Consider the following 26,078-nt stretch of genomic DNA (forward strand, 5'->3'; position numbering starts at 1 on the left):
ACACACACACACACACACACACACACACACACACACACACACACACACACACACACACACACACACACACACACACACACACACACACACACACACACACACACACACACACACTGTACTGGTACCTGGCAGTCCCCCACCACGGCAGTGAACCATGCTCCATTGGTTCACTGCCAAACATAGAGTTGGGCTGCCCTCTGCTGGTTATAAACTCAAATTAACAGATGTCCTTTATCAAGTAATCTCGGAAACACAGAACTAAAATCTGTCCATGAGGGATTATTGAGATGGTAGCCTATTATCAAATAAAAGCGAAGTCCTACTGTCTGTAAAGGTTTGTTTCATAGGATGCTAAGTAAGGCAATACAATCAACAACAAAAAAAAGAATGACTATTTTCCACATGCTCAACATTTTAGGACTAATTCCAGTAGCCTACTTCAAGCATTGTCACTACACCCATAACAGACCACATGATGAGACAGTGATCCTTCGGTCCAGCACATGCAGTAACCTCCAGCATAAAGACATAAAAAACACTTGTGTTTACTGCAACCATCACGAATTGGCAGCATCTGGCTATATCAAAACAACTGGATCATATTCATGGGACAACATTGACCAACCTTAATGAACCCAGTAGCCTACAACAGGTGTTCTCAACCAGGCGTACAGGACCCCTGGCGGTACGTGAGAACACTCATGAGACCATAGGCTTCGTGGTCAAATGCACATGAGGGGGTACCTCAGGGTTATTCTGAGCAGAGCCTAATTAAATTGGTGGTACATTAACAGAAAAAGGTTGGGAACCACTTGACTACAGTTTACATCTCAACGTCACACGCAAGAAGATGCGCTCATTGCGCCGTCGTTGTCATTGCGTAGCATTAATGGATGGACTGCCTTTGGCTTCTTGGCTTGTGTTGTTGTACATCAGCGCAGCGCCACCCCGAGGCGAAGGAAGAGAAGCGCTCGAGGACCAGGGCTGGGCAGGCATCAGGCTCCCTCACTGTATGTCACCGCACCGTGCATCAAAATATTTACAGGATACAAATCGGATGCTGAATACTCCGTACCTGACATAGGGTGAGTGAGATGCATGTTTTATTACTCCGTCGTATCTGACCACACCCAGACAATGCATTTTCCCGCGACCTGCCTTAAAGAAAAAAAGGCCCGCAAAATGAAAATTCTAGGCTATTTGTGTCCGAGGGTACCAGGCTACGTCGTCCATAACGGTACAGCCCAGACAAAACATCAAATTGGCGACCTAAACAACACGTGATGGGTTATTATTGTAAACCTTTCAAATTAACCTATATGTGTAATTCGGTGTTACGCGTTGCCCTAAATGGCACTCGTAATACCACATATGTAAGCTATCGATTATGATAAAGATGTCATAAGCTTTCGACCGCAAAAGGTTACCGACCAGACTGAAAAACAGCAGCATCAGTTGCCATAGAGCAATATGGTGTCTAGTACATCCAAAACAGCCTATGTTAATAAAACAAATCATGATTATTGGACACATGGTAAATGTAATAATAAGGAACTGAACGGACGCTAACGCAGGGTTGGTTGTTTTCTATGCTCAGGCAGGGCCATCTACAGTAGCTTCCAGAGAGAAATTATGAGCTGTCATTTACGATATAGCTCTGTAATTGAGAGAAGGAGGGAGAGCGAGAGAGACGGCAAAGAAACCAATGCAAAAACGTCGGGCACAATTGCGAGACCGAGGCCGCATAGAGGGTTAACCAATCCAATTCACAATGGGGAATCAGGACTGTCTGGTCGCATTCACATATGAATCATCTACACTCATTCGGGGCCTAGATATGATAAGGTGCCTGATTAGATTAAATCTCGCTAAATCACTTTTTCACTGATGGGGCATCGTGAGTCAGCATGGCCTACCGGTAGCATACCCCTTCAAGCATTGCCTATGGAGGCCTGTGTCACTGCAAACTGAATGGTAGGCTAGCTAGGCCATATAGTCGTAGTGTGTTTTTATGTAGGCTACTGTAAGGCCTATATATATATAGGAATTATGACCAAAAAATGAGCACCAGATGGTATGTTTCTTCTGAGCGGAAACGAGATGACTCTGTCAGTGTGTGTGTGTGTGGGTGTGTCCATCTCTCTCTCTCTCTCTCTGTCTACCTGCTGTGATCTCTGTGCCTGTCCTGAGTCATACTCATGTTATACAGTATCTTCATGTCTTTCAGGTCGTCTGTCTGGTCTATCTAGCCATCTGATCAACTATCCAACAGTTATTGTCGTTGTTTAGATCCTGTATGGTAGCCTGTATTACAGCCTGCTGTAACACAATATATCCATCATCACTGAATGGCCACTCTCAGTTCAGTGACATTGGTTCAGTGCGACTGGTTTGGTGACCCGGCAAAACACTCAGTAATTAAATTTGTCCGTTAAGCAGGATGTCAGACAGTCAGTGACATATTATCTAATTTCTTCTGGAATGGTTGCAATGTCGTCTGTTCTAAGACCTTATTGTTACCAACACAGTCCAGTTATACCAGCAGGTCAGTGTGCTGGGCATTTAGTTTAAAGAAACCTCTTTGCTGAGTTTAGGTGTGACAAAATTGTTAACTTTATCCCTGTTTGTTTTTAGGTTCTTATCTGTTCTCTTCATTCGACTTTGTCGAAAATAGTTAGAATGTTGTGACAATAATACATTATAATAATAGGCCTACATGTCATTGGTAGAGAGCTTTTTATTTACAGACATAAATCACAAAGCTCTTTACATTGTGAGCAACCATATAAAATGTTTTAATAAAAAGGGTAATGATTGTGTTCCCTCCATTTACAGTTGGCTGTTATGACTGGTTGTTCTAACTAACTGATACTGATCATGGGCTCTATTCAATCTGTATTGCTGAAGTGTTACAGATTGCGTGATCGAAATGTAAAGGTAATTTCCCATTGAGCCGAGATATGTAGCGGTTACCGTGAATGCAGTCTCCGCTAACGCGGGGAACATTGCCTTTAAATTGAATTCACGCTGTACCGTTGAACTTCCGCGATACTGATTGAATGGAGCCCCTTGTCTTCTTACACAGGGTGTCATAGGGGTTAAAGGTGAGCAGGTGTGGCAGTGGGCGTGGCAGAGATGAGTGTCTCTTCCTGGTTCCTGGTGAGTGGCGGGGGCATGAGGCACCGCCTCCCCTGGGAGATGATCTTTGTTGGTCGAGACGACTGTGAACTCATGTTACAGGTAAATCATATTTAGTATTGTAGCGAGTCTAGAACGGAACCCGAACCCGGGTACTAGAGAATGTCAGTCCAACACTGTAGCTGTTATGCCTAAACTGTACTACCACTGCTAATGTTATGGAGGTGGGTCGATGAACCACTCTGGCATGATGAGTAACCTGAAGACGTGCGGTAGCTCCCAGAGCTGATCTCCAGGCTTTAGCTCGGCGGGCTCACACAGTCTTGTCAAGAGACCTGGGTTCGAATCTAGTGGGTCACACTGCTGCAGGTGACTGTTGAACCGAATGTAATCTATGTAATCTGGATTATAAAGAGATTAGCAGGATTATATTGATTGACTGGATTATTGTGTCTTTAGTCTCGCAGTGTGGACAAACAGCATGCCGTAATCAACTATGAGCAAACCACGGACGAACATAAAGTCAAGGACCTGGGGAGCCTGAATGGGGTAAGTAAGATTTGAATAAATATGATTATGAAATGATTCATGTGCTTCATAAACTGTTCTAAACTGCTAATAATGATATTCCTTTCCTTCCAGACATTTGTGAATGATGTCAGAATACAGGAGCAGGTGTATATCACTTTGAAAATTGACGACAAGTTGAGGTTTGGATATGATATCCTGTCATGGTGCCATTTTGTCTTTGATGCTTAGCATACATTAGTTAATCTGAATTTCATCAATACCAAATGAATGAGAGCGACAAAAGAAGGACTTCAAGACCAGAGTACGGGTATATAAAACTGTAAAATAATCACTCTTAATATACTGCCTGAAAAATCATCTAACCTTTCAAACTTACTGCTGTGACTAATGCATAATAGATTAGCATATCTGTTTCTTGACTGTACGTCGCTCTGAAGAAGAATGTATGCTGTTAAATTACCAAAATGTTAAATATCTGCGCTATCTCCTGTAAAGAGCTGAGCCTGTGCTGTACAATCACCTTTCCTTAACCTGTCTCACATACCAACCTGTTCACTGTGGTGCGAGGAGAGCTCCATGTCCCCGAGGAAGCACTAAAGGTTGGTTGAACAGTAGGCCACAGAAATAGCTAGTTCTCTTTCTGTGTTTCTTATCATCCTATCTCCTCGCCTTTTTCTCAACCATATTGGAGGAGAGGTTCCAAGGTCCCTTCCCTCTGACTTTCTTCGCTAATCCATTTTGAGAAGGAGGCGAGGGGAGAGGATGCGAGGACTCGAGGAAATATGAATTGAGAAAGAGCCCCAGTCAAATATGCTTACAAAGTATTATGAAAGAAAAGCTCTGAGAAATGCCTTTTTTCTGCTACGTTGGTTGATGCATGTTTAATGGAGATTATGTTCAGTCAAGAATGGCGGCGGTTTCAGCTGCATGTAGCAAAACCTCACTGCTTTGTTTTTAATGACAAAAACATACTTTATGAGGAACTTGGTGATACATTGTTCAGATAGGTCTAACTTGAGTTCTACATGCATAAATTACTCAGATTTTGCGTGAATCACGAACTGATGCCAATTGAGATTTGCACAACAACAAAAAATTATATGCTTATACCCAAGACCGTGACTACTGTATAATTTCACTGATGCAAGGATAGATTGTCCCATGTATGTTGGTGCACACATAGAAGAGCTCCTTATTAGACTTACCCTTATAATCATACCTCTAATTGTGTGAGCTCATCTCCTCTCTGTGTTGTCCTGTGTCCTCGTCTATCAGCATGAGAAGTTTAATAGTCAGCTCCTGCTGCAGACGGTAAAGCCTCCAGAAGTTGTTCCGGTACCATCCAGACCTGCAGTAGAGGTCAAGGCTGCAGCCGAGGGTGGTTCCGAGGGTGGCTCCGACGGGGCGGTGGCAGTGGGTAGTAAACCCCCTGAGACCAGCAGAGAGGGGGCCGGGGATGACAAGCTGACAGGTGAGAGGGTCTGCACACTGCATGGACCTTGGATGGTGACACAGGTGACAGGATTAGGTTAACAGAGATGACAGGACTAGATAACAGAGGTGACAGGATTTTGGCGATGCCACATACCCACACAGTCTGTGCTGTGACAACCGTGTGTCCTGTACTTTTAGTTTCCTACGCTAGGCTGTCACCTAAATGTGATTCTAAAGTGCTCTGACTTGTGGACAAATTTGGAGGTCAAACTGTTCTGCCACAATATGTCTTTTGGGGACTTGTGTGGGTACAAAGTGCTAGTTCGAGTTTGCAGAGGTCGTTGTTTGTTTCTCAGGGGACATTGCGGTAGACCAGTGGTTCTCAAACCCGTACCCCTTCAAACATTCAACCTCCAGCTGCGTACCCCCTCTAGCACCAGGGTCAGCGCACTCTCAAATGTTTTTTTTTTACCATCATTGTAAGTCTGCCACACACACACTATACGATACATTTATTAAACATAAGAATGAGTGTGAGTTTTTGTCACAAGTGGGAAATGACAAAGAGCTGTTATAGGACCAGGGCACAAATAATAATATAATAATAATCAATCATTTTGCTCTTTATTTAACCATCTTACATATAAAACCTTATTTGTTCATAGAAAATTGTGAATAACTCACCACAGGTTAATGAGAAGGGTGTGCTTGAAAGGATGCACATAACTCTGCAATGTTGGGTTGTATTGGAGAGAGTCTCAGTCTTAAATAATTTTCCGCACAGTCTGTGCCTGTATTTAGTTGTCATGCTAGTGAGGGCCGAGAATCTACTCTCACATAGGTACGTGGTTGCAAAGGGCATCAGTGTCTTAAGAGCGCGATTTGCCAAGGTAGGATACTCTGAGCACAGCCCAATCCAGAAATCTGGCAGTGGCTTCTGATTAAATTACATTTTCACTTGTTGCAATTTCGATGAGGCTCTCTTGTTCAGATATCGGTAAGTGGACTGGAGGCAGGGCATGAAAGGGATAACAAATCCAGTTTTTTGTGTCATCCGTTTCAGGAAAGTACCTTTATAATTGCGCACCAAACTCACTCAGGTGCTTTGCTATATCACATTTGACATGTCCGTAAGCTTGAGTTCATTTGCACACAAAAAAATCATACAATGATGGAAAGACCTGTTTGTTGTCCTTGTTAATGCAGACAGAGAAGAGCTCCAACTTCTTAATCATAGCCTCACTTTTGTCCCGCACATTGAATATAGTTGCGGAGAATCCCTGTAATCCTAGATTCAGATCATTCAGGCAAGAAAAAACATCACCCAGATAGGCCAGTCGTGTGAGAAACTCGTTATCATGCAAGCGGTCAGACAAGTGAAAATTATGGTCAGTAAAGAAAACTTATAGCTCATCTTTCAATTCAAAAAACGTGTCAATACTTTGCCCGTTGATAACCAGCGAACTTCTGTATGTTGTAAAAGCGTTTCATGGTCGCTGCCCATATCATTGCATAGTGCAGAAAATACACAAGAGTTCAAGGGCCTTGCTTTAACAAAGTTAACCATTTTCACTGTAGTGTCCAAAACGTATTTCAAGCTGTCAGGCATTCCCTTGGCAGCAAGAGCCTCTCGATGGATGCTGCAGTGTACACAAGTGGCGTCGGGAGCAACTGCTTGCACGCTTTGTTACCACTCCACTATGTCTCCCTGTTATGGCTTTTGCACCATCATTACAGATACCAAAACATCTTGACCACCAAAGTCCATTTGATGACACAAAGCTGTCCAGTACTTTAAAAATATCCTCTCATGTTGTCCTGATTTCCAGTGGTTTGCAGAAGAGGATGTCTTCCTTAATTGACCCCCCATGAATGTAACGGACATATACCAGGAGCTGTGCCAGGCCCGCCACGTCTGTTGACTCATCCAGCTGTAACGCATAGAATTCACTGGCTTGTATGCGAAGCAGTAATTGTTTTAAAACATCTCCTGCCATGTCAGTGATGCATCGTGAAATAGTGTTGTTTGATGAAGGCATTGTCTGTATAGTTTTTTGGGCCTTTTCCCCCAGCATTGTCCCAGCCATATCTGCGGCAGCAGGAAGAATTAAGTCCTCCACAATAGTATGGGACTTGCCTGTCCTAGCCACTCGGTAGCTCACCATATAAGACGCTTCTAGACCCTTCTCATTAATGGTATCTGTTGCTTTTATACACGAAAGTTGTCTTAATTCTCGCTCAAAAAACTCCTGTGGCTTATTTTTCAAATTGGCATGTTTCGTTTCAAAATGTCTGCGCAAGAGTGAAGGTTTCATCGAGTTGTCAGATAGTACTTTTGCACATATAACACACTGTGGCTGAGGAAAGGCACTACTCCCAATATAAAAGAACCCCAAATCAATGTAGTTCTCATCATATTTGCGCCTCTTCGATGGTCCAACGTCCCTGTCTGATGTTGGGTGCTTTCCCGGGTAAGGAGGCAGTAGCTCTTCGGCTGCATCAGATTCACAACTGTCAATGTCAATGCTAGCTGGGATAACAACAAATATATAATAACTGATGCTAGCATTGGATATGCTCGTGGAAGCAGAACGACCGGTCGGCTGCGGTAGACAAACTAGGAGGTTAAACTTGTCTTTTGGAGAACTGTGAGGAAACACAATTTCAGTTTAAAAAAAAATCAGTGTCTTTCTCACTGACCTTGGTGTCTTTCTTTCCCAGGGGACATTGCAGTACTAAAAAGGGGCACCCCTCTCTACGGCCAGCCTTCCTGGTGGGGGGACGGGGACGCAGACGATGAGAACTCTGGGAAGCAGGATGGTACGACAACTGACAGGAAGCAGGAGAGATCTGAGTCAGGTAGATGCTGTCTAGCCTGGAATACAGACTGAAGTTAGCTGTGTTTCACTTTGTCTGTCTGCCTGTCTGTCTGTGTGCCTGTTTATACTTTAAAAACCCTACCAGATAACAGTAGACTTGCAATTGAATCTCAAAGTCTAAGTCCTTGTATAACGCCATCTTGATATCTACTTGAAACGACAGATTGTAAAGACCCCAAGGACACAACAGCCGAGGCCCAGGAGAATGGCCTGTACACCTCAAGCCAGGAGCCCAGTTACTTCGAGATCCCCTCCTATACCAATGAACCCCCCTCCCAAGACACGGAAGGCGCCACCGCCACTAACCCCGCCTCCGGCCCTGAAGCCGTCCCCCAGGGCCACGCCTCCTTCACCATCGACTTTGACCTGCAGGCGTCCAATAAGGTGACGGTTAAGGACCGGGTGGCGAAGGTGGTGCCGGAGGTGAGGCCACGGCCCCCAAAGAAGGGCGCGGGAGAGGAGCTGAGCGCCCTGCAAACGGCCATGGTGGCGGCGGAGGTGAAAGTAGCTGATTGGCTGGCCCAGAACGAGATCCCATTGGCTCGTACGGAGTCGGTCGACAGAGTGGTGGAGGACGACGGGGAGAGCGTGAAGAGTGACGTGCCGGTTCAGCTGAAGAGTCTTAAAGGTAAGACCAACCAACCAATCACCATGAGAATAGAATTTAGATTTTTCCGTCAGCAAGTCCTCTTGCCATTGCATTACATAGCACTACACAGTTATTACACTATGAGACAGTTTCCCAAACACAGATTAAGATTAGTCCTTGATTTGAAAGCATGCTCAATGGATAATCTCCTTCGAAAGCGCTTCATAGTCTAGGACTATGCTTAATCGGTGTCTGGGAAACCACCCAAATAGGTTCATAGGATTATAACTGCACACATCAAACGTCCAACCCCCTTCTCTCTCGTTTCAGGTAGTAAACACGAGGACGGTACCCAGAGCGACTCAGAGAACGCAGCCGCGCTGGGAGAGCAACGCCGGGCCGCCCTCGAGGACCACTCCAGGGGGCTGTGGGGCGGCCGACTAGAGGGGTCAGGGGTCAAGATACGAGAGGGGCGCGCCAACGTCCCAGAGGGACTCTTTGCCGAGGAAGATAGCCCAGCCCGACGACACAGGTCCTCAGCTTCCAAAATGGCACCCATCGGAGGAGAGTTAAGAGAGAGAGAGAGGACCAAGGATTCCGTTCCTTACCACCGCGACCAACACCAACCGATAGGACTTGGGGAGGGGTTTCAGAATCGCCATGGAGACGACTATAGTGACCGGGGGACCTATACGATAGAGATAGAGAACGAAGATAACCAAGAGGAGGAGGCCAGGAGAATGATTGACAAGGTGGGGATGGTAAATAGGACTTTAATGAGCTTAAACTGTCATTTGAATCCTGTTTTATCTGAATAACTATTTTACACAGTCTTTAGTCCCAGAATTGGTGTCTTTTTGTCGAGGGCATGGCCTCGTATTTATTCCAAGTGGTACTGTGCAAGTGCACTAAGCCCACATTATGTTGACCTCTTGATTGAATGTTTGGTTGAATGTTTATTTAAGTCCATGTTCTGGCCCAGGTATTTGGTGTGGAGGACTACCAGGCTCTGTCCAGGGTGGGGGGCTATCCTGACATCCAGAGAGAGAGACTGACCACTCAGAGACCAGGCTCAGGAGACAGAGGCAAGCCTGGACGTATCGAACCAGAGGTAACAGCATTTCTGTCTGTCTACACAGAGACTCTCCATTGCAGAGGAGTGAAGGAGTTCAACTCCAAGTCAGACACTACTGTAGATTTGCTATATTTATACTCCCAAGATTAAAACAGACTTCACACGTAAAGAAAGCTTTCAGTTTGATGCCATTCCTTGTGGAAAGAATAAGATTTTTTATAAAGAAAGGATATATGCTCTCAAAAGTGCTGTTTTGCTTGAAGTAGTCCTAAGCATTTTAACTGTAAATAATAGATGTGTACATGCCACTGTGACACTCTGACTAGTAGAATTTATACTTGTCTTCCCCCTGTGCTCTAGTCTCTCCCCTTTATGTTGGGGACTAGGTGTTGTTCAATGTCGCTTTCTCCCCTGTTTGTCCTCCAGTCTCTCCCAGAGGAGCTGGTTGTGGGTGGTCCCAGGTGGGTGTCCCAATGGGCTACTCTGGCAGCCAGCCACATCAGGACTGACCCCGAGGGCTCTGGAGCGGAGTCCCATGTCCACTACCACACTGAGGACAGAGGTGCTACTGCTGGGTTTAGACCTGTTCTGAAATTGAAGCGCTTTGCTGTTTTTCAGTTGTTTTTAATTTATTCGTCATACCACTTTTTTCAGTATATAGTCAATAATAACTAGAATAAAGAAAAGAGTGTTGGGTATTTATATTGCCAATATATGAGAGTTAGACACAGTAGATATTATTGTGTAGAAATGATTATGATTTTTTATACCCTGTCTCTCTATAGCTGAGATCAGTGAGTCCAGTCACTCTGCCTCCATGGCCTCCTCCAGCTATACAGAGCGCAAGAGGAGAACCCTGCCCCAGCTCCCCTCCACAGAGGAGGCAACCCCAGGGGGGAGGAGATCCCCTGGTCCAGCTCACCGCCCCTCCGATGTGGGGGAGAAACAGGACACTGAGCTCCAGGAGAAGGAGAACCAGGAGACGGGGAGAGGAGGGAGGACCAAGCCTGGTGGTGGAGGTGGTGGGGGTAGCCAGGCTGGTAGTGTGGGTGGAAGCACCAGAGGAAGTCCGAAAAAAGGCTCTCCAGCGAAGAACCAAGATGCGGGAAGCCGGAAAGAAACTGTGTTGGCGAAACTGCCTCCTCGGCCAGGGAGTAGTGGGGGGAAGAGACTGGATGAGGCACGGAGGAGGAAGAAGGAGATGGAGGAGAAGGCTAAAGAAAGGGAGAGTGCTGGGAAGCCGCTTCTTAGACAAGAGAGCTTTACGGTGGAGAGACCCAGCACCAACGTCCCCCAGGAGCTCATCCCACGGATTGACACGCAAACTGGGGCACGAATACTGACAAAGGAGGGCAGGGTGGATAGTACCACCCGGCAGAAGGACTCAGAGGCGGTGGCTGCGTTTCTGGAGACAACGGTATCAGACCTGGGTGAACCAATTAGCCAGTCCATCGATGGGTCTTTGTCGCCCGAGTCGGATGTGGACACCACCAGCACCGTTAGCCAGGCAGCGGGCGTCGGAGGGCGGAAAGTGGTCCACCAGAAGAGACGTACCCTAACTGCCCAGCAGAAAGAGAGGGAGAAGACGGTGCTGTGTTCCTCCACCAAGGGGCCTACCAGAGCCAGAGATACCCAGGATAGGAAACCCAAATCCAGACCGTCTGGAGGACAAGGGACCCGCCAAGCTGGTCGTGCCTGGACCTCCCTGGACCTAACAGATGACGACGTCAACTCCAACTCCCTCCTCTCCGACTCCCAACCCTCCATACAGGAGGTTAGCTCCCACAGTTCCCACGCCAGAACCCAGGCCGGAAGCACCAGAGTGGAGGCTAGCACCAAGGCTAGCCGGGCTAAAAACACCCAGGCATCCAGCACCACCACAAACACCCTCAGTAAACCTACCACCACCTTGCCCAAGGTGCGTCCCACCCGGGCCTCGATACTCAGACGTGCCCGTTTGGGGGACTCCTCCGATACCGAACCAGCCGACATGGACCGGATGTCCGTAGCCTCCGAGGCTAGCACTGCTAGCTCCAGGTCCGCAGCTCCCGGACCAGGGTTCCGGAGAGGCCTGTCCCGTATTGAGGCCCTGGCCCAGCCCAGGAAGTCCAGGATGGGATCTCCGTCTGCCCAGAGTGACTCAGAGGCCACGGGGGGCCGTAGCCGGGGGATAGGGGCTCGTAGCATTGCTACCGACTACGCCGTCCGACAGGGACTCAGAGGAGTCAGCAACATGGGAGGGATAATACCCAGGGCCAGGGCTAACAGCGCCTCCAAACTACCTGACAAGTGTAAGGGCTACATCAACCCCACAGGTACCGTACTGTCTGATACAGAAGTAGTGTTTCTGAGTGACTGTTCTCTAGTAACTTATCCACCGCAATGTTTGATTTGGTATCATGTTTGTGCTATAGTCTTTTTGTAGGTTCTGTCATTATTGAGCATCTTTATGTACATTTACATGTAAAATGTCATCTCACTGTCAACTGCGTTTATTTTCAGCAAACTTAGCATGTGTAAATATTTGTGTGAACATAACAAGATTCAACAACAGACATAAACTGAACAAGTTCCACAGACATGTGACTAGCAGAAATGGAATAATGTGTCCCTGAACAAAGGGGGGGGGTCAAAATCAAAAGTAACAGTCAGTATCTGGTGTGGCCACCAGCTGCATTAAGTACTGCAGTGCATCTCCTCCAGGGTGCTGAAAAAAGGACGTTTCTTTTTTTACTGAGTTTGAGTAAAATCTCCTCTCTATGGACAGTTGTGTGTACCTAGTAGTGGTAAAGCCCTCAATCACTACTACTGCTACTGACAAAACATCTTCTCTTGACTCCAGCTGGTGGCCGGTGGCGCCGGATGCCCATGGACTACGCCTCCACCTCTGAGGACGAGTTCGGCTCCAACCGCCACCCATCCAAGCACGGCGGTCCCGCCCGGCAGTTTGCGTCGCCGCGGCTGACCCAGCTGGGTGGCTCCGCCCCTGCCACGCCCAGTCCGGGGGGTATAGCGGCTCTGAGGCAGCAGTCAGCAGGCAGAGAACAGGAGGAGTACATGAAGGACTGGACCACTCACAGTGAAGAGATCGCCAGGTATGGAGGAGCAGTCTGTACTGTACATATACAGAGAAACTGTAGGGTCAATTCCATAGGGGAGCAATCTCACTAGACCTATACAAATATAATAGGGTCAATTCTATAGAGGAGCAAGTTACTTTGAGAACAAGTATAACCTCAAAAGTATCCATTTTGCAACATTCATTATTTCATTTCATGCACTATATACTCACAATAATACACAATAGAAGTAAAATCAAGGGTATTTAACTGATTCATTCCCTGTATGTTGACAGGATCAGTCAGGACCTAGCCAAAGACCTGGCCATGCTGGCCAGGGAGATCCATGACGTGGCTGGAGAGATCGACTCAGTCAGCCCAGCCGCTAGTGCTGCCACTGACCCAGGAGCCATGGTACTACACATCCCACAATGCAATAATCCCACTTTATGTAGCTGTTGACATCAGTCATGATTTCCCCAAAAGTCTGAGCTACATGAACATATCAGGGCCCATATTCATAAAGCGTCTCAGGGTAGGAGTGCTGATCTAGGAATATGATCTAAATTCTAAAAACTGAGCCTAGATCAGTACTCCTGCTCCTTGTGAATATTGTGGATTTACAGTACCTGTCAAAAGTTTGGACACACCTACTCATTCAAGGGTTTTTCTTTGTTTGTACTATTTTCTACATTGTAGAATAATAGTGAAGACATCAAAACTATGAAATATCACATATGGAATCATATAGTAACCAAAAAAAGTGTTAAACAAATCAAAATATATTTTAGATTTTAGATTCTTCAAAGTAGCCACCCTTTCCCTTGATGACAGTTTTGCACACTCTTGGCATTCTCTCAACCAGCTTCACCAGGAATGCTTTTCCAACAGTCTTGAAGGAGTTCCACCATATGCTGAGCACTTGTTGGCTGCTTTTCCTCCACTCTGTGGTCCCAAACCATCTCAATTGGGTTGATGTCGGGTGATTGTGGAGGCCAGGTCATCTGATGCAGCACTCCATCACTCTCCTTCTTGGTCAAATAGCACTTACTCAGCCTGAAGGTGTGTTGGGTCATTGTCCTGTTGAAAAACAAATGATAGTCCCGCTAAGTGCAAACCAGATGGGATGGCGTATCGCTGCAGAATGCTGTGGTAGCCATGTTGGTTAAGTGTGCTTTGAATTCTAAATAAATCACAGACAGTGTCACCAGCAAAGCACCCACCATGCTTCATGGTGGGAACTACACATGCGGAGATCATCCGTTCACCTACTCTGCGTCTCACAAAGACACAGCTGTTGGAACCAAAAATCTCAAATTTGGACTCATCAGACCAAAGGACAGATTTCCACTGGTCTAATGTCCATTGTTCGCGTTTCGTGGCCCAAGCAAGTCTTTTCTTATTATTGGTGTCCTTTAGTAGTGGTTTCTTTGCAGCAATTCGACCATGAAGGCCTGATTCACAATATCTCCTCTGAACAGTTGATGTTGAGATGTGTCTGTTACTTGACCTCTGTGAAGCATTTATTTGGGCTGCAATCTGAGGTGCAGTTAACTCTAATGAACTTATCCTCTGCAGCAGAGGTAACTATGGGTCTTTATTTCCTGTGGCGGTCCTCATGAGAGCCAGTTTCATCATAGCGCTTGATGGTTTTTGCAACTGCACTTGAAGAAACTTTCAAAGTCCTTGAAATTTTCCGCATTGACTGACCTTCATGTCTTCAAGTAATGATGGACTGCCGTTTCTCTTTGCTTATTTGAGCTGTTCTTGCCATAATATGGACTTGGTCTTTTACTAAATAGGCCAATCTTCTGTATCCCAGCCCTACCTTGTCACAACACAACTGATTGGCTCAAACGCATTTAGAAGGAAAGAAATTCCACAAATTTACTTTTAACTAGGCACACATGTTAATTGAAATGATTTCCAGGCTACTACCTCATGAAGCTGGTTGAGAGAATGCAAGCGTGTGTAATGAACACGATGGGAGACAGAGAGCTGGTTTCAAGTGCAGGGCGCAGCAGGAGTTTATTGGTAAAGAACCACAGGAGGAGGCAGGTCACTGGGTCCAGGGGCAGGCTGAAGGTCATACACAGGGGGTCCAAAAGGGCAACAGTACAGGCAGGGAAAAGGCTAGTAACGTAGTCCGGAAGATCAGGCAATAGGTAGATAACAGGAAATCCAATAGGCGAAAGTACAGGCAGGGAACAAGCAAAAGGCGTTGTTAGTGATGCAGGCAAAAACAATCATACACGGGAGGATTAACTAACAGGACCACCAGCGCTCCGAAGTGGGTCACAAAACAAACAATACCTCACAGTGATGGGGTGCAAAGAACTGAACTAAATAGTGTGTGATAATGACATACAGGTGTGTGAACAGGTGATCAGAATTCAGGTGATTGGGATCTGGAGAGTGAGCTGCGTTCAGGGGATCTATGTGTTTGAGAGTGTGAGTTGGAAGCAGACGTTACAGCGTGTGCAAAGCTGTCATCAAGGCAAAGGGTAGCTACTTTGAAGAATATCAAATATATTTTGATTTGTTGAACACTTTTTTGATTACTACATGATTTCATACGTGTTATTTCATAGTTTTGATGTCTTCACTATTATTCTACAATGTAGAAAATAGAAAAAATAAAGAAAAACCTTGGAATGAGTAGATGTGTCCAAACTTTTGACTGGTACTGTATATATCAGAAAACAATTTACTTTGTATTGGGTGCTTTGCCCAGTTGGAGGAGCGAGTTTTTGACGATGGCTTGGATCTGAGGAGCGGCCCGTCAACAGAGAGCATTCTGGGTAATAACGTCCGCCCCGTGGAGCTCCGGCCACGCAACTCTAACAGACAGGGTCCCCGCGCCATTCGCCGCCAGACCTGGAACAGAGAGGACGTGAGTTGTTGCCGCTTGAAATCCAAACTAAAAGTAATAATAATTGAAAGTATTTGATTGTACTCTGGTTTAGACTGGTTTCTAGTTTGTTTCAGCTTGTCTTTATCCAATGTGTGTTTATAATGACAATGGCAACATTACTAGTTTGAGATAAAAAAGTTTGAAAAACAGTCGTTAGAGAGAGAGACAAAACACAGCCCAAAAACCAAAAGGACTTGATGTCAGGGTGAATTGACCCTATCTCATCAGAAACCTACTGTATTATTGATGAAACAGTGTGTAACTTGAAAAGTTATTCATAAACCAATTAGGCACATTTGAGCAGTCTTGATATAACATGTTGAACTGAAATGCAATGATTCTTTGGATCAGTCTAAAACTTTGCACATACACTGCTACCATCTAGCGGCCAAAATCTAAATTGTGCCTGGGCTGGAATAATACATTATGGCCTTTCTCTTAAATTTCAAAGATGATGGTACAAAAAAAATTCATTTCACATTTCCACAAACTTCAAAATGTTTCCTTTCAAGTGGTATCAAGAATATGCATATCCTTGCTTCAATGCCTGAGCTACAGGCAGTTAGATTTGGGTATGTCATTTTAGGTGAAAATTGAAAAAAAGGGTCCAGTCCTTAATAACACAATTATTACTATATTAATGATGGATGATGCTGGTTTCTGGGAGATTTGGGCAAAAATAAGATATTGTATATCTAATATCCTCATGGTTTTGTGACTGCATATAGCCTTGGTATCCCTGCCTGTCCTAGTTATTATGCTATTTTAGGTGTTGAAACACCTCTTATATAAGACCTCCTCTTTTCCTTGTTGTTTCCCCTCAGGCGGTGTTGGACAGTTTACTATTAGCGTCTGTGACCCAGCTCTCTGCACGGATACGCCATTCTGTGGACAAAACAGCCGGCAAAATCAGGTAGACATCACCTTTCATCGCGATTCATTCAAAGAAAAGGAATGTGAAATAATGAATTCCCTGATTTTGATGATGAAGTGTTAGGAGTGCTTTATGAGTTTGCAAGTAAACCCAAGCAGTGTGAAATAATAGGCGTTTGACTTTGAAGTCATTTTATTCTGAATACATGCAGCTACATGCTGTGCTTTGAACTGGATCAAATCCGGATAACGACAAGGAAGAGTCAGTAGTGTTGTATAAGATATGATGGATTGTATCCTAGAAAATACTGTATCCTAATTTGGATATTATGAATGGCACTTCATAAAGGTTGAGATGACAACTTGAAACATCCATCCTCACTTTTTCAACATCAGAAACCACTTTCATGTCCCCCCTCAACCCATTTCACACAAATTAAATCACTCAACGTGATCATATAACAGATTTTTTTTTTTTCAATTTATTTTTGAAAACTTCTCCAGGATATTATTCAAAGATAAGGACCGGAAATGGGACGAGATTGAGAATAAACTCCAAGCCGAGCATGACTCTCTACTCCTCAAGACGTCCAGCACGGTAAGGTGCCAGACCCCAACTGTCCTTACCTCACACCTTGTCTCTTGCTGTACCACCCAGCTGCTGTGATAAATGACTGCAGAGGACAGGTGGAAATATTTTCAAGTTCAGGTTTCAAGTTTTATTAGTCGTAGGTAACGGATACACATAGTATACACCGTCCAACCAAATGTGTACTGGCAGGTTCCTTCTAGACGGTGCAACCACAATAAAACTTCATAAAAGATAATAATAGAAACATACAGTTAATGGTTCAGTAGAATAGAATAAACATTTTAGCGTAAGTATAATACAGGAAGGCACAATTTATAGTCCAATATTTACACGTGTTTTGGGGGAATGGGGGTTGGGGGGCAAGTGTTTAAATTGTGCAGTATCTAGCAATAATAATAACATTCTGGTAGAGGCAGTTGTGATGTGTGTGTAGCATGAATGTATATGTGTCTGTGTGGGTGTGTGAATGCTTGCGTCAGGGAGTGTGTGTGTGCTAAGGTGCAGAGAATCAGAGCAGGTGTTCAGTCCAGTTCAAGTGTTCAGCAGTCTGATGGCTTGTAGATAGAAACTGCTCTGAGCCTGTTGGTATCAGACCTCGTGCTCCAATAACGTCTTCCCAACGGTAAGAGAGTGAACGGCTCGTGGCTGGGGTGTGTGGAGTCCTTGATGATGCTGCGGGCCTTCCTCAGGCATCGTTTCCAGTAGATGTCCTAGATGGGTGAGAGCACAGGGTGTACTGGGCCATCAGATGTACTGGGCCATCTTCACCACCTGCTGGAGGGCCTTGCGGTCATAGACGGAGCAATTCCCGTACCAGGTCGTGATGCAACCGGCTCTCAATGGTGCAAGAGAAGTGCCTGGTAAAAATCTAAACACAAACCAGAGAGTGCTTATTTGGGGTGATGATGCAACAAAACTTTGGGACGGTAAATAATTGATGTCTTCTACCACCATCTGGGTAGCTCGGAGTAGTTTTAAAGGCCATCATTGACTGATGGTGCTGTTGCATTAATCATGTCTGTTAAGCCTGACAAACAGCCAGATGTAGTAGGACGACCTAAACAGAAGGTGGTAAGGGGGTGAGGTAAGGACGTGTTTCTCAAACCTGCCCCCCGGTCTGCACAGTCACAGTTGTTTAATTGAGATGTGAGTTGGCATCACTTTCTGAATCAAGATAATAAGTCACTTCCTCTCAATTCTGAAAGTATAAGTTATGATGTTTCTTGATTGTAATAAAGTATTTTGATATCCACTTTAATTGATGAGGTTTGACTCTCCCCCCTCCCTCTCTCTCTCGCTCTCTCTTTTCTCTCCCCCCCTCTCTCTCTCCCTCCCTCCCTCCCTCCCTCTGTCTCTCCCTCCCTCTGTCTCTCTCTCTCCCTCCCTCTGTCTTTCTCTCTCTCTCCCTCTCTTGCCTCTCTCACTCTCTCACTCCCTATCTTTCTCTCTCTCAGAGTATAACATAACATTCGACAACAGTATATAACATCACATCAGAATCAAGTGCCACTCTCGGGTGAATGGCGATAATATGTCCGTCCTGGGATTTGAACCGACAACCTTTCAGTCCCTCCTCCCTATATCAGCTATCCCTCCTCACTGTCCTCCCGTATTAAAAAGTGTCTCAGAGTAGGAGTGCTGATCTAGGATCAGGTCCCTCATGTTCATATAGTTTTATTAATTATGATCTAAAAGGCTAAACTGATCCTATATCAGAACTTCCATTCAAGCTGGAGGAGAGGGGCAGTTTGATTAGTCAAAGGACTTGACTTATAGTCTGTTGTCGTGGGCGGTCCAAAAAATACTGCCTTGCTCATGAACAAGGTTGTAAATTCAGGCTGAACACAGTGGCTGGCCTTAGGCTACCTCTCAGTGATGTGTCCATTCACTAGAGTCCAAATGGAGGGGATGATTATGCCACGTTTTAATTGCTTAAACTTTTCCCAGTAGAAAGGAGGAAGAGAACAAGGGTCAATCTGATGTTGTGGTTGTTGTTGTTTAAGGAAGGTAACAGGTGAGGACATCGATGTCTTATCGTGAACGGTATCCCTTCTTCAATTCCCTAAACAATTTATGTGTGTTTTGTTGACCTTTTTGTTTGTTGTGTGGTTGTTTACCAGGAGATCACCACCGTCCTCCAGGATCTGAAGAGAGTGGAGAGACAGTTACTAGGTATGAGTCCTGAGACAGTCATACATGACTTGATTTCAGCTGTATATAGTACAAGTCATAGAGATATACAGTTAGCATCTGCATAGAGCATCTATATTCATACGTATTACATCATATCAATCATCACATTTTTATAGAAATAAATCTCCACTTCTCTGATTGATTGTTTGCTTGCTTGATTGACTGATTGACAGACCTTCTCCTCTTTGACTGACAGACCTTCCCTTTGACTGACTGATTAACATACCTTCTCCTCTTTGATTGACAGACCTCCTCTTTGACTGACTGATTAACAGACCTTCTCCTCTTTGATTGACTGATTGACAGACCTCTTTGACTGACTGATTAACAGTCCTTCTCCTCTTTGACTGACTGATTGACAGACCTCTTTGACTGACTGATTAACAGTCCTTGTCCTCTTTGATTGACTGATTGACAGACCTCTTTGACTGACTGATTGACAGACCTTCTCCTCTTTGACTGACTGATTGACAGACCTCTTTGACTGACTGATTAACAGTCCTTCTCCTCTTTGACTGACTGATTGACAGACCTCTTTGACTGACTGATTGACAGTCCTTCTCCTCTTTGATTGACTGATTGACAGACCTTCTCCTCTTTGATTGACTGATTGACAGACCTTCTCCTCTTTGACTGACTGATTAACAGACCTTCTCCTCTTTGATTGACTGATTGTCAGACCTTCTCCTCTTTGATTGACTGATTGACAGACCTTCTCCTCTTTGATTGACTGATTGACAGACCTTCTCCTCTTTGATTGACTGATTGACAGACCTTCACCTCTTTGATTGACTGATTGGCAGACCTTCTCCTCTTTGATTGACTGATAGACAGACCTTCTCCTCTTTGATTGACTGATTGACAGACCTTCTCCTCTTTGATTGACTGATAGACAGACCTTCTCCTCTTTGATTGACTGATTGACAGACCTTCTCCTCTTTGATTGACTGATTGACAGACCTTCTCCTCTTTGACTGACTGATTAACAGACCTTCTCCTCTTTGATTGACTGATTGTCAGATCTTCTCCTCTTTGATTGACTGATTGACAGACCTTCTCCTCTTTGATTGACTGATTGACAGACCTTCTCCTCTTTGATTGACTGATTGACAGACCTTCTCCTCTTTAATTGACTGATTGACAGACCTTCTCCTCTTTAATTGACTGATAGACAGACCTCCTCTTTGATTGACTGATAGACAGACCTTCTCCTCTTTAATTGACTGATAGACAGACCTCCTCTTTGATTGACTGATAGACAGACCACCTCTTTGATTGACTGATAGACAGACCTCCTCTTTGATTGACTGATAGACAGACCTCCTCTTTGATTGACTGATAGACAGACCACCTCTTTGATTGACTGATAGACAGACCTTCTCTTTAATTGACTGATAGACAGACCAACTCTTTAATTGACTGATAGACAGACCACCTCTTTCATTGACTTAGACCTTCTCCTTCTCCTCTTTAATTGACTGATAGACAGACCACCTCTTTCATTGAATTAGACCTTCTCCTTCTCCTCTTTAATTGACTGATAGACAGACCACCTCTTTCATTGACTTAGACCTTCTCCTTCTCCTCTTTGCTCCACAGTGATTGATGTGATGGTGGATCCGGACGGCACCCTGGATGCTCTGACCAGCCTGGGACTGACCAGCCCTCTGACCGACCTGCAGAGGGTCAGTCCTGGGGCAGCGGGGCACCCCCCTGGAGGTAGTAGTGGAGAAGGCCCTTCTAGCAGCACCCTGTCGGCCCCAAGCGGTGGAGCCTCCTCGGGGGCCTCAGGCACCTCTACCCAGGTGGCAGAGAGAGACCTGGGACTCCATGTGAATAATAATCTGCCCTCTAGTGGTGGAGAACAGAACTGTGTGGTTCATAAATGAGGAGGATACTGGATCTAGAACACACTACTAAAGTACAACTACCTAAACACGTGCTTGGAGGGGCCCTGATTGAGGCTCACTACTAGGGAGGATGGTAAAAGACTTGGAGAGATGGGATTCCCACTGGGCACAGACGTCAATTCAATGTCTATTCCACATTGGTTCAACGTCATTTCATTGAAAAGACGTGGAAACTATATTGACTCAACTAGGACAAACCTCCTGAACATCAGACCTGACCAAAAGAGTAAAGTAAATAAACACTTTTTAATTTTTGTCTATGACATACCAATCCGTTTGTTCATATGAATTGGAGCCAACAGTGAGCTTGTTCTGTAGCTATAACATGTGTATAGAAGGGTTGTGAAAGGATTATGTACTGCCAATACAATCTATGTACCAGTACATGTCCTACAGTCCGTTATCAATACTACTATATCGATATTCTTGAACACGTTTGAAAAGTATCAAGAGTTATTTTGCGTTATGGTCTGCTAACTGCACCTGTTGCTGGTTCATTGATGATTTTTCAGAAGACATTTGATATGATTCTGTTTGTGTTCGACAGTGTTGCCGATTGTGTAACACCGTGTAACTTTAAACACTAAAAACAAATGGTTCTATATAGTGGCAAATAAGGGTTCTTTGGCTTTGGTTCTTTAACCATACTCATAAGGTTCTAAATGGAACTTGTATGGTGCTATGAAGAACCTTTTCCATCAAAAAAGGTTATATATAGAGCCAAAAAGGGTTCCGCTGTGGTTCCAACCCTTTTGGGGGCTATATAGAACCCTTTTTTTTAATGGAGAATGGTTCTGTAAAGAACCTTCTCAATCTCAAAGGTTTTTTAATTCAGATTTAATAGACATATTATATTGTTAAAATTCCATAGGTTTTATTATTGTTGAATCAGGTGTGCTAGCTCTGGAACAGCTGGGGGTTCCTGAGGAGAGAATTGAGAACTACTTAGTCAACCGCTCTCAATTGACACAAGGCCATACGTGAGTTTGTCACTGGCTATAGTCACATATTGTATCGCATGTAACAGCATAACCCAACAGATTAGATCAACTGAAATTACACTCTGACTCACGGTTGGACAGAAAGAGCTGTTAGCAAACCACACCCCAAAATATTCAAATGAGCCGTTGACTGTTGCCTGATCGACTGTCTGCTTTGTGGTTACAACCCTTTTGGGGGCAATATAGAACCCAAATAACAACAAACACTAAATGGACACCATGGTTCAGCATTGGAGAATAGAATTCAGTGTCTTTCTGGAAATATTTTTCTGAATATCCTGCCATTATGCATAGCATAGCTCGGCAAATATTGTGAATATGAACATATAGCATACTGTATCTGTTAGCTGACTTGTAGCACTTGCAGCTTGGTGCGCTTGTTCTAATATTACGATTTTTCCACTAAAGAGAGACCAATATTATTCTTTATTTATTCAGATAAAAAGACATAGGGTATGTACAGTGTTATGTATCCATTTAAATGTGTATAACAGGATTATATTATTATAATTCTCCCATCCATGCCTTCCCTTGTGGAGTGATACAGTACGTCTTAAGAATGATGCATCACAGAGAGCTGTACTGTATGTTACTAATAACTAACTACTGTAGGCTAGGTGGTAAAGTAGCTTCCTGAAAAATGTTCCCGAAAGTAGTTCCCATATCCAAGGGTGTTACGTCACAAAGTGCCCACGGTCAAAACCACGAGAGTGTTGGATGAAACTATAAGATGGAAATAGCCTGGGTGCCTCATGTCTGGCATGACAATTGCGTAAGGAGTTGTAAAGAGTACAGAAGCAGACTGGCACGCAGGCTAGGAGATGTAGCTCAGCTAACGTTTGTTGATTTGCACATGTTAAAGCTGAGGTGATTCACCACAGAGTGGTGGTGTTAGTGAGGATATCTGTCGATAGTAAGGATACGTAACATCTGTTCACCAAAACAGGTCTGGGTGTACTCCTTGTGGATGCTGGGTTTCATTGGAACTGGCTTTGATTGAGAACTGGTTTTGATTATCCATTATGATTGAGTCCACAGGAGGCTGGTGAGGGGAGGACGGCTCATAATAGTGACTGGAATGAAGTGAATGGAATGGTATCAAACACAAGGAAACCATGTGTTTGACGTGTCAATACCATTCCATTCCAGCCATTACTATGAGCCTGTCCTCCCCAATTAAGGCACCACCAGCCATCTGTGATTGAGTCATGGAACACACACAGTGTTCTGGTGTTCTGGTTAACGTACTTGAAGAACGCTTATGAAGCGAAGAGATCTGAGTAAAAGCCAGCATAGAAAGGGATAGTCGGAGACCAGGATCATGTTCAGTCGGGAGAAAACTTTTTGAAATGGAGTTAAGCGGGTAGGTAACCACTCATTTTCATTATCCGTTGCAAAACAGTTTGCTACAGTGTACCCTACTGAACATGACCAAGTGCTGAGAGAAACCATGACATGGACCGGGAAATGAAATGGACCCAGGAAGTAAAATGGACCAGGAAGTAGCTCTATATACCCCATAGAGCTAGATAGAGGACACAACGTTGTATCTGTCCCTTTATGGCTGTGAGAGCATACAGCACCATTGAGGCCATCTCCATTTTGAAGTGGTTACTTTTCTTATTCTACTACTATGAGTTGGTAAACAAACTGAAAGGGTGCACACTGCCACCTGGAGTGTGTTGTTTGAACAGGTATAAATCCAAGGTTTATGATTTACTGCCACCTGCAGTTATGCAATGTTTGTTCACAAGTGTAATTCATTGGCTGATCCCTCCTGATGAGCTGGTTTGAATTATGTGATCCTTTCTTAACCCATAAGAAGTCCCACCCAGTTCTACTTAAAAATGGTGAAAGTCCTCAATGGTGCTGCCCATGCTAAAATGGCTTTTAGGCACGAGAGTCCTCTATCTACCTCTATGATATACCCATACTGTATCTGGATGTCCTGCCTCATACCAATGTTTACACATGAATGTAACCTGATCGTAAATGTTGATGTTTCTCAGCCAAAACAGCTTGATTATTAATAAAGAAAATAGCATTTTGTGGCTCATTAGTAAGGTCTTTATCGTCTTTATGTCATTTCAAACCTTTTACATGTCTCTGCTTGTATATTTTGTACGGATAGGTTTTCTAATTGTCAAGATTTATTTGTTATCTTTGTAAGATAATGGTTACATGATTTTTGTTTGTCTACTTTTGACGGATTTGAATAAACTGCATGACTATCATTGACTATCATGTGAATTTCATATCCAGATATCCATGCTGTATATATTTCTAAACACATGTTGGGACAATAACTGTAAATTCTATGAAATATTTTAGTCAGTCAGCTGCTACTGTAAAGACTCCCTGGCTACAGTATGTTAACCCTCCCTGCTTTTCTCCCTCAGCGCCACACTCAACCCTACCCCCATTGTCCGACCTCTTTCAGTCACTATTAAACGGAACATACAGGACACACAGAACATAGAAATAGAATTATTAGAATGGACCGTCTCATTCAAGTCAAAACCATTTCCATTCTGTAATTCTATTTCTATGGCTCAGAAGGGGCCGTCTTCGGTGCTCTGTTAATTACTGTGTCTTAAGATATTCTGCTCCATTTGTTTAATTCCCCTGCAGTGTAAAAAGCCATTCCCTTTGTCATACTGGGCCACTGATGCTGCTGCTGCACAGCATGTGTTTCTGGAGCTCTAATTCTACTGGGAGAATCTTGGGTTTTCAGAATTAAGTTGAGGCTTGTTACTGAACTGCGGTTTTGAATGTCTTGGGGTTTTACATGGAAATGAAGGATTAAGAGTGCGCTGGCCTCGTTGTCCTTTTGTCTGGGTAGGATATTATTCTGTACTGTTTCAAGTTTCAAGTTTTATTGTCACGCGCACAAGTACAGTGTAATGCCTTTCTTGCGAGCTCCAAATACAACAACGCAGTAATCGATATCAATGTAGTACTAAAAATAACATAAGGTAGAACTAAAACACACAAGAAACACAAACAAGAAGAACACAAGAAAGGAAGAAGCTTTATACAGGGTCAGTCCCAGTAGCATATTTACACTGTGCAGGTATACTGGAGTGATAGACGTAGATATGTAGAGGCTTAAGGTGACTAGGCATCAGGATATATAATAAACAGAGTAGCAGCAGCATAAATAATGATTGTATTTGAGTGTGCGTGAGTGTGTAGAGTCAGTATAAATGTGTGTGTATGTTATGAGTGTGTAGAGTCAGTATAAATGTGTGTGTATGTTATGAGTGTGTAGAGTCAGTATAAATGTGTGTGTATGTTATGAGTGTGTAGAGTCAGTATAAATGTGTGTGTATGTTATGAGTGTGTAGAGTCAGTATAAATGTGTGTGTATGTTATGAGTGTGTAGAGTCAGTATAAATGTGTGTGTATGTTATGAGCGTGTTGGAGTGTCAGTATAAATGTGTGTGTATATTATGAGTGTGTGGGGTCAGTATAAATGTGTGTGTATGTTATGAGCGTGTGGGGTCAGTATAAATGTGTGTGTATATTATGAGTGTGTGGGGTCAGTATAAATGTGTGTGTATGTTATGAGTGTGTAGAGTCAGTATAAATGTGTGTGTATGTTATGAGCGTGTTGGAGTGTCAGTATAAATGTGTGTGTATATTATGAGTGTGTGGGGTCAGTATAAATGTGTGTGTATGTTATGAGCGTGTGGGGTCAGTATAAATGTGTGTGTATATTATGAGTGTGTGGGGTCAGTATAAACGTGTGTGTATATTATGAGTGTGTGGGGTCAGTATAAACGTGTGTGTATGTTATGAGTGTGTAGAGTCAGTATAAATGTGTGTGTATGTTATGAGTGTGTAGAGTCAGTATAAATGTGTGTGTATGTTATGAGTGTGTGGGGTCA

General features: G+C 44.1%; 1 protein-coding gene across 2 annotated transcripts; it reads left to right on the forward strand.

Annotated features, from left to right (window-relative positions):
* Nucleotides 1–943: 943 nt before the first annotated feature.
* cep170ab (centrosomal protein 170Ab) lies at nt 944–24,422 on the forward strand. 2 transcript variants are annotated; one of them, XM_071389517.1, is made up of 19 exons: nt 944–1,085; nt 3,086–3,240; nt 3,598–3,687; nt 3,781–3,859; nt 4,210–4,268; nt 4,945–5,140; nt 7,825–7,962; nt 8,146–8,610; nt 8,902–9,332; nt 9,554–9,682; nt 10,073–10,208; nt 10,432–11,961; nt 12,489–12,741; nt 13,002–13,119; nt 15,440–15,598; nt 16,444–16,532; nt 16,997–17,090; nt 19,205–19,256; nt 20,877–24,422. In XM_071389517.1, exons 2-19 carry the CDS (start codon nt 3,136–3,138, stop codon nt 21,164–21,166), a joined length of 4,413 nt encoding a protein of 1,470 aa, XP_071245618.1. In that variant the 5' UTR covers nt 944–1,085; nt 3,086–3,135; the 3' UTR covers nt 21,167–24,422. The 2 variants fall into 2 exon arrangements, with proteins under 2 accessions (XP_071245618.1, XP_071245619.1); XM_071389518.1 differs by having other exon boundaries at nt 945–1,085; nt 8,902–9,323.
* Nucleotides 24,423–26,078: the final 1,656 nt, after the last annotated feature.

This window comes from Salvelinus alpinus, chromosome 2 (assembly GCF_045679555.1).
Source record: "Salvelinus alpinus chromosome 2, SLU_Salpinus.1, whole genome shotgun sequence".
In the NCBI taxonomy this organism is placed as follows: domain Eukaryota; kingdom Metazoa; phylum Chordata; class Actinopteri; order Salmoniformes; family Salmonidae; genus Salvelinus; species Salvelinus alpinus.